Source organism: Taeniopygia guttata, chromosome 1 (genome assembly GCF_048771995.1).
Source record: "Taeniopygia guttata chromosome 1, bTaeGut7.mat, whole genome shotgun sequence".
NCBI lineage: Eukaryota > Metazoa > Chordata > Aves > Passeriformes > Estrildidae > Taeniopygia > Taeniopygia guttata.
In genome coordinates this window covers 26287812-26303792 of record NC_133024.1, presented here as the reverse complement: position 1 = coordinate 26303792, position 15981 = coordinate 26287812, and the positions used below count along the sequence as shown (strand labels likewise).

Here is a 15981-nt window from a genome sequence, read left to right as displayed (position 1 = left end):
TCTGCTTTGCTTTCATGCATCAGTGAAGCTGTTAGCTAGAAATTAAACGCAGTTCTTTTACAAAGCTTCATGCTACAGCTCTTCTTGCTCATTTCCTCCAGTAGTAAAATGGTGCTCCAAATCAGTAACATAATTTTTTCTCTATTGGAGTGTCCTTAATATTCAGAGATGCTTTAATTCAGAAATGTTTAAATATTATACATCTGTCACTTAAATACCTCATTCTTCCATGTAAATCTCTCACCTGCTGGAAATTCTGGGACTTCTTGTGTAATTGGAGAAGCTTAACTAATTTTGGCATCATCTTGGGTCATAGTTTCACAAATATTAAGCCAGCACTGCCACCACGAGAAGCAATCTTGTTGTTTCAGTGTACTTATTTGGGAGTGTGGGGTGTCTCTGTGTAAGTAAAAAAAAATGTAAAAGGCCACAAGGACAGTTAAGGTATAGGAGCATCTCTCGTGTTGAGAGGTAAAGGGAACTGTGATTGCTCAGCATGGAGAAGAGAAGGCTCAGGAAGAATCCCACCTGTAAGTTGTCTTAAGGGGCTTTACAGTCCATCTTACTTTGTGTTTTTTCTGCTTTATTCTGGGTGGGAATGGGAAGACCCTGTGTTTCCTAGCTTGGAAATATTAAGTGTGAGCTATCCCTTGCTAAGCAGTGCAGTGGGGCTCTCCCACTCCTAGTTTCAATTTAAGGTATTTTTGCCAAGTCAGTCTTAGGTGGCAATAGGGATTTCACACAGTTATAGAAGAAGAAGACAGAGTAGAGGTAAGGCATTTTCATTTTATTGAATGATTTTTTAATGAAGTAAAACTTGCAGGATCGTGGTATCAGTCTGTCCCCTTTATCCATTCCTTTCAGACCTATGCAAAGTAGTAACTTGGATATCTGGCTTTAGTTTCTTCTCTATTGTCCGTGCTAAATTTCTAGTCTTATTTGCTTTTCCTAGTGCGTTCAGAACTACTTATTCACCCCAGATAGCTCAGGTACATTAATTCTCCTAAGCCAAATAAGTAGTTCCTAAAGTGGTGGAATTATTGAATTCAGGTTTTCTATGGATTTGCACATAGTAGTTGTATTTTCTTGTGTCTAACATGCATTGATTTTGTTTTTAAATTTCCTCTTTGACAGTGTAATGGAAATGTGCTTGTTTCTCTGGTCATCTGGGCTCAGATAACTTTAGTTTGGACTCCTCTGTTTAATATAATTTAAATAATGTGGAGCTTTATCCCTGCCTGTATTATTCAAAACTGTCAAACATCCAGATTGCAAGATGAGTCTTTTATTCCTGGAACTGAAGTAATTGCCCAGTGCACCCACTTCATGGGTCCAAGGAAAAAACCTCTGGAAAGCAAAGGTGTAATTGCATTGAGGTTGTGAAGGAGAATGAGCTCTCTGTCCACTAAAATATTTTTTGAGTAGTCTGCCTATGGAATGTACATTGCAAAGTTATGGAGGTTTTGTTTAGTTTTCGTGGGTTTGGGGGCAGAGTGTGTGTATACTTGTTTTTGAAAGGTCATTGAAGTGTAATTAGGGAGCTTCTTTGATGAGCTTATACATTAAAACTGAAATCCTGTTTTTTGGTACCTTCTACCTCAGCTATTTTTGCCTTTGGATCCATTAAGATTCATAGGGAAATCCCTTAACTCTGGAAGGGCAGTGTTTGTAGCAGAATCTCAGGATTGATCTCTTCTGCATATTGTAGTGGAACTTTGTAGTGCAGGCCCATAGAATATTGCTTACTATATAATGAACCCTTGATGTGTTCTTAGTTTGTGTCAGATTTCTCAAACCCCAAGCCTATAAAATATTTAAGAATTTGACTGTGTAATCCTTTGTTCTGAATGACTCATGCGAAAAGATGAGTTAAAAAATTTGACACATAAACTGTCTGGATGCCCTGAACATTTTGGCTGTGGGATATTTTGCACTGCTTGTTAGTTAGGGTCCTCAGGAGAGAGCAGCAAGGCAGTTTGGCACGTGTCAGAAAATGCCTTGATACCTCCTCAGGACCCTATGTGGTTTTATAAACAGACTCTGTGAGAATCCTTTGTAGTTGAAGAACAAAAAGAGCTCAGCTGAAAACCAAAGCAGTGAAGCAAAGAATACTGCTCTGGCTAAGTCATTGTAGCCAAAATGCATGTTTTTATGTTGTGATTCTAAATTGCTTGTCAGGCTCTGTGATAAGGTGCTGCTCTTTGGATAGAGACTTCATTTGGAGATAAGGTCACGTGAGAAAGCAGAATTGGGTGGGCTCTTGCTGGAACAGAGAAGCTGCTCAGAAGTTGCCCAGGGAAGCTGCAGATGCCCTATCCCTGGAAGTGTCCAAGGCCAGGCTGGATGAGGTTCTCAGCTGGATGAGGTCTAGTGGGAGCTCTCTCTGCCCATGGCAGAGGGATTGGAATGAGACAATTTTTAAGGTTTCTTCCAATCCAAACCATTTTGTGATTTTATGACTTAGAGCTTCTACTTTTTTCCAGTAGAAACACCAGTCTTTGGTGTTTCAAATACAGTTTTCATGTATGCTGGATTCCTGAGTTATAAATAACTATCTTGATGACAGTATTTGGGGCCATGTTGACTTGCATGTTTCAGCTCTTGTCAGGAAAAGAATTATTTGTTCTTTAGGCAGCATGCTGCTGCAAGGCTGGGCTCACCAACAGCTGCTCTTGCCCAGGGGCAGTGGGAGAGCACTCTCAGCCTGGTGCAGGCAATCTCTGCCATCTGATCCAGGTAACCCAGCCCTAACCCACAGAGAGGTGATGACCTGTGTTAGGAGGAACTTGCCTGCAATTCACTTTGTATCCTCCTAGCTTTCACCATCCAAACACACTTGTGGCTGCTTTGTCAAGCACAGCATAATTAGATGTCTGTCTTCTCTTTGGAAATCCCTTGGTTTTGAGGTGTACCGTGGATCATTGGGCATTGGAAGCCAAGGAGATGAGCACTGTCTTGCAACATAGAGACATTTATCACACTTTCTCACTTCCTTAGTGAAATAGGTATGTGATAACTTGTGAATCTCAGCACAGTACTTGGGATCAGGAGGATTTCCCTGGTAATTCTTTTTTAATTTCCTAAAAATAGAGTAATGTTCCCCTTATTTTGATCTAAAGTAGCTGAAGATGTGGTTTCAGGTGAGAGCTCTGGTCTTTGTGATTGTGGCTTGTGCGCTGGTTGCATAATTACAGCTCTTTAGCTCCAAATGCCTGCTTCCCTGTAACAATTGCTCCAGACCACAGGAGGTGGTTCTTGGCTTCCTTTACTTGCACCGTGTACACTTCAGTTTCTTTGCAGTACCAAGATCATCTGCACAATGTGAGAGGGTGGCAGCAGCTTTCATCTGAGTGCAACATGTACAGAGGTACTGGTCCTTAAATATTTTCCAGACCATAAACAGTGAGTAAGAGACTGGGTTTTGTGGACATGAGTTCTATCTCTGCCCCTCCTCTAAGGTTTAAAGAGAAATGATGCTATACTTAGGAAGACTTGGGAGGGAATAAAAATAGACAAAGAAGAATAAATATGAGATGTGTATCTTCAGGTGATTAACAGGGAAGTTTTTTTTTTTTCTTCTTCTTATGAAGTTTTCTTAAGCAGATCTGGTCAGGTTTTCTCAGAATGACCCTACATCGATGCTGTCCTAAAAGTGCTTGTTACTAAATGGGCAGTGCAATTGCCATTGATATTTTTTAAATTACAAATGAAACAATACCAATGTAGATATGAGGGAATATCACTTGTGTAATTACCCTTTCTCTTCCTCCAATGCTATTACAAAAAAACTCTAAACATTTTCTTTCTAGTTCTCTTGCATGTTCTTGTATAAGAGCCTTACTAGAACTTTATTGCTTTAAGTTTAAATAATGCAATCAGTAGAGGCAGAATAAAAATATCTAAAAGCAGTGAAGTTTTCTTTCTGTTATTTACAAGCACGTTTAAAAAAAAGAAAAGTTGCCCCATATAACAAGTTTTAGCTTATTTGCTTTGGTTTTCTTGTCTTAGCTTTTGCAGAAGCTCTGGGAACAGTTTGGTTGGTCTGGGAATCTCTCAACTGGTTTGCATCAGGAATCTCTTCCTCAGCACAAGGTGGCAGTGCCCACTCTGAGCTGGTCAGTCAGCACACCCATGCTGCAGAGCAGGGCACAGACCCAGCCATGTCCAGTCCCTCACCTGACCTCACTCCTCCTCCTCTGCTCACTCCCAGGTTTTTGTAAACATCTGGGAACTTCATCTCTTTGAGAGGTTGCAGTTAGGTCAGTCAGGGGTCCCAGCTGTTGTGAGGGAGTGGATTAAGGGACACAGTAACAGGGAAATCTCAATTTCTTCTGAAACCAAACTGATAGATTTCTTTCCTCCTGTCAGGAAAAATAGCCTTTTTCATTTTCCTGTGTGATAGTCTTACCAGGTTGCTTTGATAGGCCACAGTAGTTAATACACACAGGTAACAGTCACAAAGGTCAGCTTTGAGTTATGTTTCCTGCAGTCATTTTATTAGCTAAATACAAAATTAGAATAGAAGCATTCCAAGGGGAAATAAAGAAAGGACAGTAAATTTTGTCTCCTGATCTCAAGGGCGCCCTGCTTGTCATTAAAAGCTTGGTCTAAGTCCCTGATTAAAGCTGGCCTTGTTCTAAAACATGCATGGAAGATTGGAGAAGTGAGCTCCAGCAGTTGCTTGGATGAAGAAGACACTGTCTCAGGAAAAAAGCATTTTTGAGTAGTTCTTGTCTATGCCTTGGAATTGATCTTAGCTTTACATTAAGGCTAACTACAGGAGGTATACAAAACCAGTAGGAACTGTGAGACTGAAGCAGTGTCACAGCATAAGCTTGCTGAAGGATATTAAGAGGAAGAAAGATTTGGACTGCTGGTAGGTTTGCAGAATATGTGTAGTTGCATATAAAAACTATTCTCTCTGCCTGATGGAGAAGAATGGAATGGCTATATAATTTGAGGAAGATTGTTTGGTACAGCCGAAGATAACAGATTGGAATAATTATTTTCTTTTTTAGAAATAATATTAAGTTTGGGAACAATTCCTAAATAAAGAGTGAAAAAATAATGCCAAATAAAATAATATAAATGAACTTTTTCTTGTATTTGCTGAGTGTGTGTTTTAAAGAAGAATTTCATAAAATTTGCTAAACACTACCTGGAAAGATGGGTGGTAGACAAGAAGATGTTTAAATGAATTGGTTTTCAAGTTTTATACCTTACATTTCAGAACTGTAGAAGAGATTAAATTATGTTAAATTTAAATCTTCAGAAGACAAAGCATCCTTTAATTTCTGAGAATGACATTGCATTTAAATTAAAATCAATATTTAAGTTGGTGTAGTGAAAGCTGTTAACTACATAAAGCTTAAATGAAGCTTGGTACTAAATAAATATAAATTATGAGTTACTGCTTCTTCATCTGTTTTAAGAATTTGGATTTTGCTACATTTTCTTTTCAGACATTCTGAGTTAAGTGAGCATATTTAATGAGTGAACTTAAAATACATTTGTCTCTGAGTTTATGAGGCAAATACATGTCTTCTGCTTTAGAGAATCCATGAAGGAACCTTGATGTGGAAGAAGTAAAGGAAAACCCACTGTCAAAGCTCTGGTCATATATCAGCTGAGAGGGAGAAATGGAGGCAATGTAAGCATTCATCAACCCTCAGAAATCTCCACCTAGGCAGTATTTTTATTTTCTTTTTAATTCACAAAGCCCATATTTTCAGCAGCCCTTAAGAAAACCTTCTTACTGGTATTGCCAGCTTGAGCTGTTCTCTGGAGTATCAAGTAAAATGCAAAGGTTTCTGTCTTTACGGAATAAGAATGGGGGAAAAAACAACTTGAGTTCACCATATTTCTCATGGTACAATCTATCAGTAGAAAGCCCAAAGTTTTATACAAGTGTTTAACAAATTTAACCACCTCTTTTCAGTGGAGCTCAAAATACACTAATTGGTTCATTAGATAATGTGTACAGCCTTACTTTTTGCTATCAGGACCATGAAAGTGGGAGTACTGGTTGAGTGGAAAACAGAAAAACTTCACCTGAAGTAATTCCACAGTAAAGTGAAATTAGGGTAAGAGTCACAGAATTTCTATGCCATGTCTCCTATATGAAATGGGCTGCAGATCCCAGTGGAAATGAAGCATATAAAATACAGACTTCAAGTTTACATTTGTGAGGTTTATACACTCAGTGTGGCAGCAAATGGCTTGAAATATGAAGGGAAAAACATCACTTGGAAGAAGCTTACTGACATCACTTAAAAAGGATGTCAGAGGAGGAAGGAAGAAGTGGGGTCTTTGACATATTGTAAAGATTTTCTATTCTTTTTCAGGATTAAAAAATAGTTTGAAACTGTATTAATAAATGACAGCACAAATTTTCACTAAGGCCTTGTCTATCCATATTCCAGAATGCTACATACAGCGAATTGCTGAATCATTTCAGCATCTGCTGAGCAGAAAGAAATAAGGCAATTGGAATATTGTGTATATCATGACTTTGGGAGATAGGAATGGCTGCTGTTAAAAAGAGAGCTTTGCTGAGAGCTTTCTGTGGACACAAAAGAAGCCAAAATATAGGAGTAAGGAGAACTGATGTCAGGAGGGAGAGGGGGTGCTCTGACTTAGGGCAGGGAGTAGAGTGTGTTCTGGACTGTGCAGCAGGAGTCAGAACAGCCATATCTGTTGGAAGGGTATTTGTGGGTGGGTGCTTTTTTATGCCCTTACCTTCACACAGTTGTGCTTCATCTCTAGCCCTCCATGGTAGCTGGCCATCTAAATCCACGTTAATGCTTTCTCTGTTAAATACACTGCAAAACAGAAATGGTCCTTTGGTTCTCAAGCTGTATAAATGTGCAAGATTAAAAAAATATGGTTGCTTGGTGAATACATTAGTCTTTCAAAAATGCTAAGTTCACCAAAACTAAGACCTCTTTTATCTTTTTGCTCTGATTTCCTGCATATTTGCTATGGTCTCATAATGCCCACTAACAGACACATCGGCTCTGTCTTTATAGGTGGTGCATAAATCAAGAAACAATCCAGCATCTTCCTTTTTCTAAGCATGTTTGAGAGCTTTGCTTTACCAGAACTATGCCCATGTGCTCACATCCTCACTAAACAGAAACAGTACTGTGCACAGTAAATTAAATGACCCCTTTGCCTCCTGGAATAGTTATTTCACCTGCTACACAAGGTGCTGCCTCAGTGATGGATGGACAAGTGTAGCATCACCAGGCAGCTGCTCTGCTTCTCCTGTCTCTTAATGGATACAGATCCTGCTGGGCTGCTTTGGCACACTGGAGACTGCTGAAAGGAGGTGTGCTGGCCTCAGGCACTCTGTGTACACCTGAACATCTCTCTGGCTGCCAACAGCGTCCAAAAGATGGTTGGGCTCTAACCAGGGTTTTTTGGGTTATGTTTTTAATAATGAAAATCATCTGCTAAGGTCTCCCAGTTAACCCCTTCATCATCACCTGGTACAGTGAATGCAGGTAGAATCAGTGAGTGAGTGCTACTGGCCATCTCCAGCTGTACCCAGGAGGGATAAGTTATAGATGCCTTGAGTGGGAAACTGGCTTTCCTGGCTTTCAGAGTTGTGAGTTTTTACCAACTTGGACAACCTGGCATAACAAGTGGATTACTCTTATTACACATAAACTCAAATAAATTTGTTAGTGAAGTAAGCTAATGGGATTTAAAGGAGAAGAAATCTTGTTTTTAAGGTGAGCAATACAATTTATAGGAGTGTGCTGAAGTTGCTCCACTGCTTTATCCCACAGTAAAAGACTGATAACTCTGTCAGGTGTTTCCATAATTTATGGGGATGTTTCCATAATTTAGGTGATGGTCAGTGGGCACAGGGAAAGGAAAGTCCGTGGAGGGATATAAATAGAAAGTGATGTGCTCCCATTGCTGGGCTGGAGAGGTCTGTGGTGGCTGTGTTTAGGTAGGCTCTGTGTAACACCCAGTGGGGCAATGGAATGCTGTGACTCCTCTCAGAGACAGTTGTATCCAGTTTTGTGATGGTGTGAACACTGTTGTGTAGGTGGAGTTGAATTATGTTCCTGAAATCTTCAGGCACTTTGAGTTCCCTGAGCTGGATCTATTCATAGGTTGTTTACTGTTTTCTTTATTTTATGGTTTGCCAACGTCTCCCAAGACTTCCCTGGAATAGAGAAAGTACTTCAGGATTAGAGTGGTAAACAGCATCAGCCCTAATGTTTCTCCTCCTCTGATTTTTACTGAATACATGACATTCAATTAACTTCTAGAGTATAAAGGCTGAAAAGCAGTATCAGAATTCAGTTCTGGTACAATACAGATTATTTCTGGTAGTTTCACACACACACACACAGAGTTGCACACTGCACTTTGTGAAGTGTATGCTTCAGTGCTTTGGCTGCTCCATAGGTGTCTGGCTTTCTAGTTTGTAAGAATATTATTTTGGGGGTTTGTTTTTGATGTCAGTGTCAGTTGTGGTAGGCTCAGTTTACATTAGAACTGCTTGGTTTTTAAAGTTACATTAAAAACCACCCCCACTTCCTTGCACTCCAAACAAACAGACAAAAAAATACCCTAAAGATACAAAGCTTGTTGAAAGATGCAAATGAGCTTTTCAGGAGCAGCCAGAGAAAGGTGAAGCCACAAGGACTTTGAGGGCCCATGGGAAGAGTTACAGTAACAGGTTGGTTGGTGAGTGAACAGAGCTGTGAAAGTAAATGCAGAGCTCTGACATATCAAAAACCAGATCTCTTTTTTCCTTTTGTCATCTACAGTATACTTATGTCACTTCCTCTCTAAAATTAATTTCTCTAGTAGATATTCATTGACTTAATCTCACATTTTGTGTATTTTCATAATGTTTTTGTTTGTCTAAATACAGGCTACCAATCTGTTCAAGATGAGGACAAGTTAGATGCAATTCATTAGACTGTTATGGATAACTTTAATTCATAACTTTAATTTTAGCTTAATTTTAAATATCTGAGAGCTTAGGAGTGTCATTTTTGGTTCTTTTAAGGTGTACAGTAATTAAATAGCAAGTAAGTTTTGTGACCTGCTACATTAAGAGCACTCTAAATTTGTAGTTAATGAAATGTCCTCATTGTAGCTTGTTTTTTGCTTAGTATTCATATTTTATTTTGAACTGGGAATTTAATGCATATTCTGTGAGGAAGGGCTGATAAAAGAGAGTTCAGCTGTTCCTCCCATTTGAAAAGCAGTCATACACTCTTAACTATAATTCTTGTTTGCTGAAAGTGATTGGGATTGTAATAGTTTTTATATTTAAAGTAATTGAGGAAATGGAAACCCGTTCATCACAGACAGGTTTTGCAAAATATCTCAGTAGGTAACGTGTTTAATTTTTAATGTCACGAAATCAACTGCTCTGAGTCAAGGGGATAGACTTGTGCCTACATTGTAATAGGGCCCTGTCCCTGTGGTCCAAGGCAAAGCCAGGTAAATGTCATGAGCTAAGAATTCAGAAAAGTGCAGGAGTTGTTAATTCCTTCCATGATTTTTCCTCAGGCTCTCTTCTCCGAAACCATGCCAGAGATGACAGAGAATGAGACACCTACTAAGAAGCAGCATCGGTGAGTTCCTGTGGGAAAATGACTATTTCGTAGGTCTGTAGTCTGCACTCACGTTGCAGTCACAAAATTTCTAGCTAAAACTTGGGCAGTAAGGGTATGGACAAGAGGTTCATCAGCGCTGATCCAAAAGTTTCTCTCTTGCCCTGTCTATGCCAAACTATTTATTAAAGATATATCTACCTGGGTCACTTAGGCAAAAGAGATTCTTTAATTATTTCACTGACTATTCTGATGTATGTAAAACTGCATTGCTGCCTTGGTTAGAGCACAGCCTCTATTTATGTGGAGGCTCCTTGAAGATATCAGGGAGTAACTATACTAATTTCAAAGGGCAATTTAGATCTCTTCCTCAACTCCCAGTGGAATCTGGATCTTACATCTCAAATCTCTGCAGGAACTCAAACTACACCTTGAGGTTGTACAGCAACACTATGACCAAACTTTGTAACAAAGTGACTCAACATTCAGTAGAACTTTTTCAGAGTTTTGTTCCTTTGTATTAACACGGGTGATCTAATAACTGGTTGGTAGGGGAGTTCTTCAGTCCTTAGTTAAATGCAGCACTCATCTTACACTAGTTAACCATGTAGGATATGATTTATGATTAAGAAAAGCCCAGAGAGAACATTGATTTGTCTTACAGAAGATTTTTTAGTCTTTGCAGATTTCATGACTCTTTCTTACCTAATAGAGAATTTTGTGTTCCGTAATGGTAATATCAGCCAAAGGACAGCTGGGTCTGTCCAGTCCTTATACTCTTTTGCATATTTAGTATTAATGTTCATCATTAAGCATTATTTCTTAGCAGATGTCTCTGGGTTTGACCTGTAGCAGTAACATTACTGTCTCGTAATTCTTATCCAAGGTACTCTAGGTGCACGCTATCTTTAGTGAGTTACCAGAAATCAGTATCAACTCAAAGCACAAAGGATACACTGTGCCTCATGATAATCACACATGTCCTCCACATGTATCATGCATTCTTACCTCAGATTCCTTGTTACATCTGGACTGTTCTGTAACAGTTGAAAGGACAGCAGAAGGTGTTACTCTGCTTTTTGCATACTCAGCAGACATCTAGACTGAGAGTGTGTAGCTGGACAGAAGTTTTTTGAAATTGTTTTTTTCTGGAATTTTGCTTTTTCTAGAAAACACGTACTTTGCTTTACTGTACTTCCTGGAAGTATTTGTCTTAGTGCATGTGTATAGTACATCTTATTTATATGTGTGAGTATGTGAGTATACATTTGAAATTTATTGACTGCCAGTAAAGGAATTTGGGGCATTGCACAATGATTGTTGCCATCAGTCCAGTAGTCCCAGGTGACTATCTGAAACCAAACACAACCCCTCACATGCCCAAATCACACCTATTCAGAATTTTGAGACAGTAAAGAACAGCAGCTGCAGAGGAACAGTATTTTTGGTTTCTCTCACAAAGAAGCCTGTTTGACACCAGAAGTTATGATGTTTGAAGACAGTGTGGCTGGAAAATCAACTTGCATGGTAAAGTTTTCTCTTGTTTCAGTGATCAAATGAATGTAAAAGCAACATTTCAGACAAATACTTAACTGTCTTGTTCCTCAGAAACAAAACTATTTTTAAAAAATCGTTGGCCTTTTTGAACACTTCATAGCGTAACAGGAACATAAAAACCCAGCTCTCCATTATAAATATGTACCAATAATCAAGTGGAGCATTACACTATACCATGTTATATCGCAATTAATTTAAGTCTGACCATGAACAAATTTTAGTTAGAAACTGTCTAATACGAATGTTTAAGAACATCTGATTGTGACTTCTGCTGTTCTAGTTCACAGAGTGGACTATAATATTTAGTATTTTTAGCTGTAATAGAAATAATAAAAGAAATATTTGTCTGTATGCAGATCTTTAACCTTCAGTTTCACATGAGTCTCTTCTCTTTATGTTTCACAGAAAGAAAAACCGGGAGACACATAATGCAGGTGGGAACATCATGCTTTGCTCTTTGGTCTGGAAATAAGCACGGACACTTTGGAGTACTAAAACATACTTTGCATGGAGATGGTTCCTCCATAGGAGCTTAGTACACCGAAAAAGCCTCACCCTATCAAACACCTTTCTGTGTCCTTGCATAAAATATCTGTGCAGATTGTTTCTAGTTTGCTGGTTTCCACAATACAGTTAAAGTATGAAGGAGCACCCTGCCCCTGCCTTTCCAAAGCTAGGAAATTAAGAAGTAAACAATTTCAGCTGTGTTCAATTCCAAAGGAAAACAACTGCACAGGCATTCACATGCAGCCAATATCTACCTCTGTCAAAACAGAGACAGGTGTCCTACCTGAGAGCTTTAGAGGCTGCCTGGATTAGAAGTATTCCTCTAGTCTATTCCTAAGGCACCCACTTGGATGTTGACACCCCAGAAATTCTGTGCAAATGTTGGCTGTACATTGCAAGAGTCACATCCCTTGGGCAGCACCCAGTCAGTGTCTAGTGCTAATGGCATCTTCTACAAGTAGGAACAGAAAGATGGACTGGGGAGGAGTCTGGCAGGCTTTGGACTGGTTTATCCAAAGAAATTGATTGCAGTTCTTCTTTTACTTGAGCAGCAGTATCTCGTGATCTTCACAAACTCAGCTGAAAAAAGCACTGAGCAGTTTCCATGTGAAGCCTGTGCAGTGCTGTGCTTGTTGAGTGTGCTAATTTCTTAAGAATTAGGAAGAATCAGGAAACAGCCTTATCAAGTTTACTTCTAAGATGGTTGGCCTCATTGGAATTCCCAGTTCCTGTTTCACTTGTTGATAGCTTTCCAAAATCTTTATCACCTGGGCTGAACTCTCAAGTATGTGAACTCAGCAGCTCCTTCCAAGCCCATACTTTCTTAATCATTAATATATGGAAAAGGCTGAGGAGAGTGTTGCAAATATTATTAAAACAAAAGAGTAGCACTTCACAAACACTGTTATATCTGTACGCATTAGTTAGATATATAAAGATTAAATTGCAAAGTGTCCTGTGTTTTAATTTTTACAGAGGTGCTCTAATTTATATGGTAAATTTCTTGCATAAGAAACTTTGTCTTGCTGTGTTTAGTGTATTTAGGCCTGTCTCTGTCAATGCCAGCAATCTCTCCTGAAATACAAAAAAAAATCATTTGAGAAAGGTAAATTGAAGCACCAGGCTACTGAAATAAGACTATTTAAATTAAATTAGTAAGTCTTTTGTAATGGAGAAAAGTGAAATACACTCAGCTGCAGGTCACAGTTTGTTTCTGTGTGCTACTAAAAGCTGAGCAACTGCATGAATCAAAAAGTTCATTTAGCAAACAAACAACACAATGCTTTGAGTCCTGACAAAGCCACAACAGAACATTTTCCATTTTTTTTAAAAAAGACATCTACTAGTTTTAAGTTTGCACAGAACATGAAACTATTTCAGTAAAAAAATAGCTGCATGAGAGTTAACTATATTTGAAAGAGGCTGACTGTGGTGGATGGAAAACAGAGATGCTGTCTGTAAAAAACAGGCCCAGAGGTATTTACACTCCTGGACTTAGAGTGTAGACGTTTTTGCCAATATTCAGACCTATTGAAGAGCTAAATAGTATCATTAGAAAACTATAAATGAAGCATTTTTTACCTTCTCCAAAATAGGTAATTCACTGGAACTACTCTCCATTCAATGTGTTCTTTAATCCCACCCAGTTAGACCTTATGGAACAGTTAAACTTTTGGACATAGAAACAAGTAACTGATAGTCTACCTACATAGAGCTTCAGCTATGTTCAGTGTTGGCTGGCTACTCTGTTAATATAAATTTAAAATTTAGCCTGAAGACTGATGAAATCTACATTATTTCTCTTTTTGGTGCTAAATTTGACATTAGAATTTAAGAGGCTTCCCAAATCTGAAACCGATTCTTTCCAGAATCTTTGTTCATTTGCTTTCTGTATGCGTAAATTTAATCAATTTTAAATTTAACCTGCCTTACAAAGAGAGTGTCATAAATCTGTGTTAGAAAGCAGTTTCAAAACATGAATTTTAAGTTGTAGGAACTTTACTTTTTCATGAAGGGGTCCAAAATATCCCCACTTTTTAAAGGCATAGCTATTTACGTTATGGCTCTTTGATTCCACTGAGTATTAATTTGATAACTGAGGTTTTCTTTAGAGGAACAATTTTCCTCATTCAAGTTACTCCACGTTTCAATGTGTAATGAAATAATGTATTTATGAGCCCTTGCATTATCCTAGTTGTGCTGCTGTTGTGCTGACTTTCCCAACTAGATGTCACAGTACATATTGTTTTTGCTTAGTGGAGAGACATCGAAAGAAGAAGATTAATGCTGGGATAAACAGAATTGGAGAACTCATTCCCTGCTCTCCAGCACTTAAGCAGGTGAGTGTCCATCCAGAGGTACATACAAGATTCCTGTCAAATGTCCAAATGTTTCCTTGTCTGTAGAAGCATAAATACTTATTTTACTATTTGGATTAGCAAGAAGCCAAAACTGTCTGAATTAGTGTTCTAAAAAATGTCACTAGTTATTAGTATTTTAAAAACTACTTGTAATAGAATTCCTACTTGGAAGTGCAAGGTCACATGAATGTAGTAACACAGATTTTGAGCATTTTATCTCAAAGTGTTGCACTACTTAATTTTGTCATCCTTCATATAATGGCTTGAAAGCAATTCAGAAACTGAAATTATAATAATAATAATTTAAGACACTCTCCTTGCAAAAGATTAAACAAGACAAATGCTTTGAGGTTAATACACAGAAGGATCTTTTTCAAGGTAGAGGAATCCCTAGCAGAGACTATTCCTACTGAACAGTAGAAGAAATTAAGAAGTGAACAAAGGTTTTGCAGACAGAATAAGCATAGCTTCATAAAAAGATCATTGTGGATGGGTTATTTTCTCTTCCCATATTCCCTAGTATACTACTTTCAAAATTATGCATATATCTCCCTGGATAGTTGTTCCATGTTTGTTGCCTTTCTAATAAAATATTTACAAGGCAGTATCCTGGAAATCTCATGTGATATGTTTATGTTTTATGTTTACATCTCATGGTATGTTTGTATCTCATGTGTATGTTTATTAGTGAACATGAATTTTAGTCTGATCAGTGAGAAAGGTTGCTGGCTGTTCAGGATCTGTGGCCTTAGTATCTACCTCAGGGCATCAGAAAGTGTCAGCTCCACCACTGGAAAATGTTATTCTGTAAAATCTCAAGGCATTTTAGGGTCAGCATCACTCACAAGACCTATAGTTTCATCTTATAAAAGCAACCAAACCAAAAAACAACCTCTAAAAAGCCCAACCCAAACCAGAAGAAAACAAACTCTACCAGTGATATTCAGAGCATATTTTTAAAGTAAAGATCTCTTGGAGTAAGTGCAGCCTCACCACTAATGGATTTACAAATCCTAGAGCTTTCTTATAATTTTGTATGTTTTCTTTTACAGAGCAAGAACATGATCTTGGATCAGGCCTTTAAGTACATAACAGAAATGAAAAGACAGAATGATGAACTTCTGTTAAATGGAGGGAACAATGAGCAGGGTAAGTACAGCTGCTGCTGGGGGCTCTAGAATTTCTGTCTCTCACTTCTGCTGTGTCAAAGCCTGGAACCACACATGGGAATCCCAAGAAATTATGCACATACAGGAAAAATACATCTGCTTAGAATATATTGAAACAAAAAGCCAAGAGAATGCCCAAGTGACTGGTCTGGCACATAGCTATGAGATAATGAAGCAATTGCATTGTGATGTAAAGTAATTACAGAACTTATAGGTGATGTGGCATCATCTGGTAAATTCTGCCCCAGTTTATTCTACTGTAGTGACCAGAATGATTTCTGACAAACTTCAGTTAGATTTTTTTATTGAGAAGATGAAGTTTTCTTCATTCATAAAGCTTTTTTTTTTTCTTTGAAAAGTGTAAAAGTTATAACAGCTCATTTTATACAATTATAATGCATCATATAAAATTTACTTGAATAGATGTGCAAAAGTACCGTGATGGAGGTGTGACAGAAACAATCTCAGAGCTAATGTTGTGGTTGATGATTTTTATTTCTGCTTTGTTGTGATTTTCCCAGTTTGTGAGCCATCTCCCAAGTGCATTGTCAATTTTTGTGGCTTTACATGTGTGCATTGTATTTAATTTTGTCTCTAATTTTTAGAAGTAATGAAACTTATTTTTTCTGAAAAGCTGTATGATTATCAATTAAAACAGTTTTGTGTTTGCAAAAGAGCAGGGAGAAGAAAAATATTAATGTGCTTGTGTTGTCTTTCCTTCAGGAATTAAACAATTTTGATTAGCATTCGCTTTCATCTGGGTTAGTCCTAATGCTTTTTCCTAAGTAATTTGATATATCC

At 38.1% G+C, this 15981-nt stretch overlaps 1 protein-coding gene across 2 annotated transcripts in view; it reads left to right on the top strand.

Moving 5' to 3' along the window:
- USF3 (upstream transcription factor family member 3) overlaps nucleotides 1-15981 on the top strand; it is a 34040-nt gene that overhangs the window by 3984 nt on the left and 14075 nt on the right. For both annotated transcript variants that reach the window (XM_030266515.4, XM_072925672.1), the window contains exons 2-5: nucleotides 9544-9608; nucleotides 11550-11578; nucleotides 13908-13990; nucleotides 15064-15160. In XM_030266515.4, the coding sequence (XP_030122375.4) occupies nucleotides 9544-9608; nucleotides 11550-11578; nucleotides 13908-13990; nucleotides 15064-15160 (274 nt within the window). The remainder of the gene's footprint in view (nucleotides 1-9543; nucleotides 9609-11549; nucleotides 11579-13907; nucleotides 13991-15063; nucleotides 15161-15981) is intronic.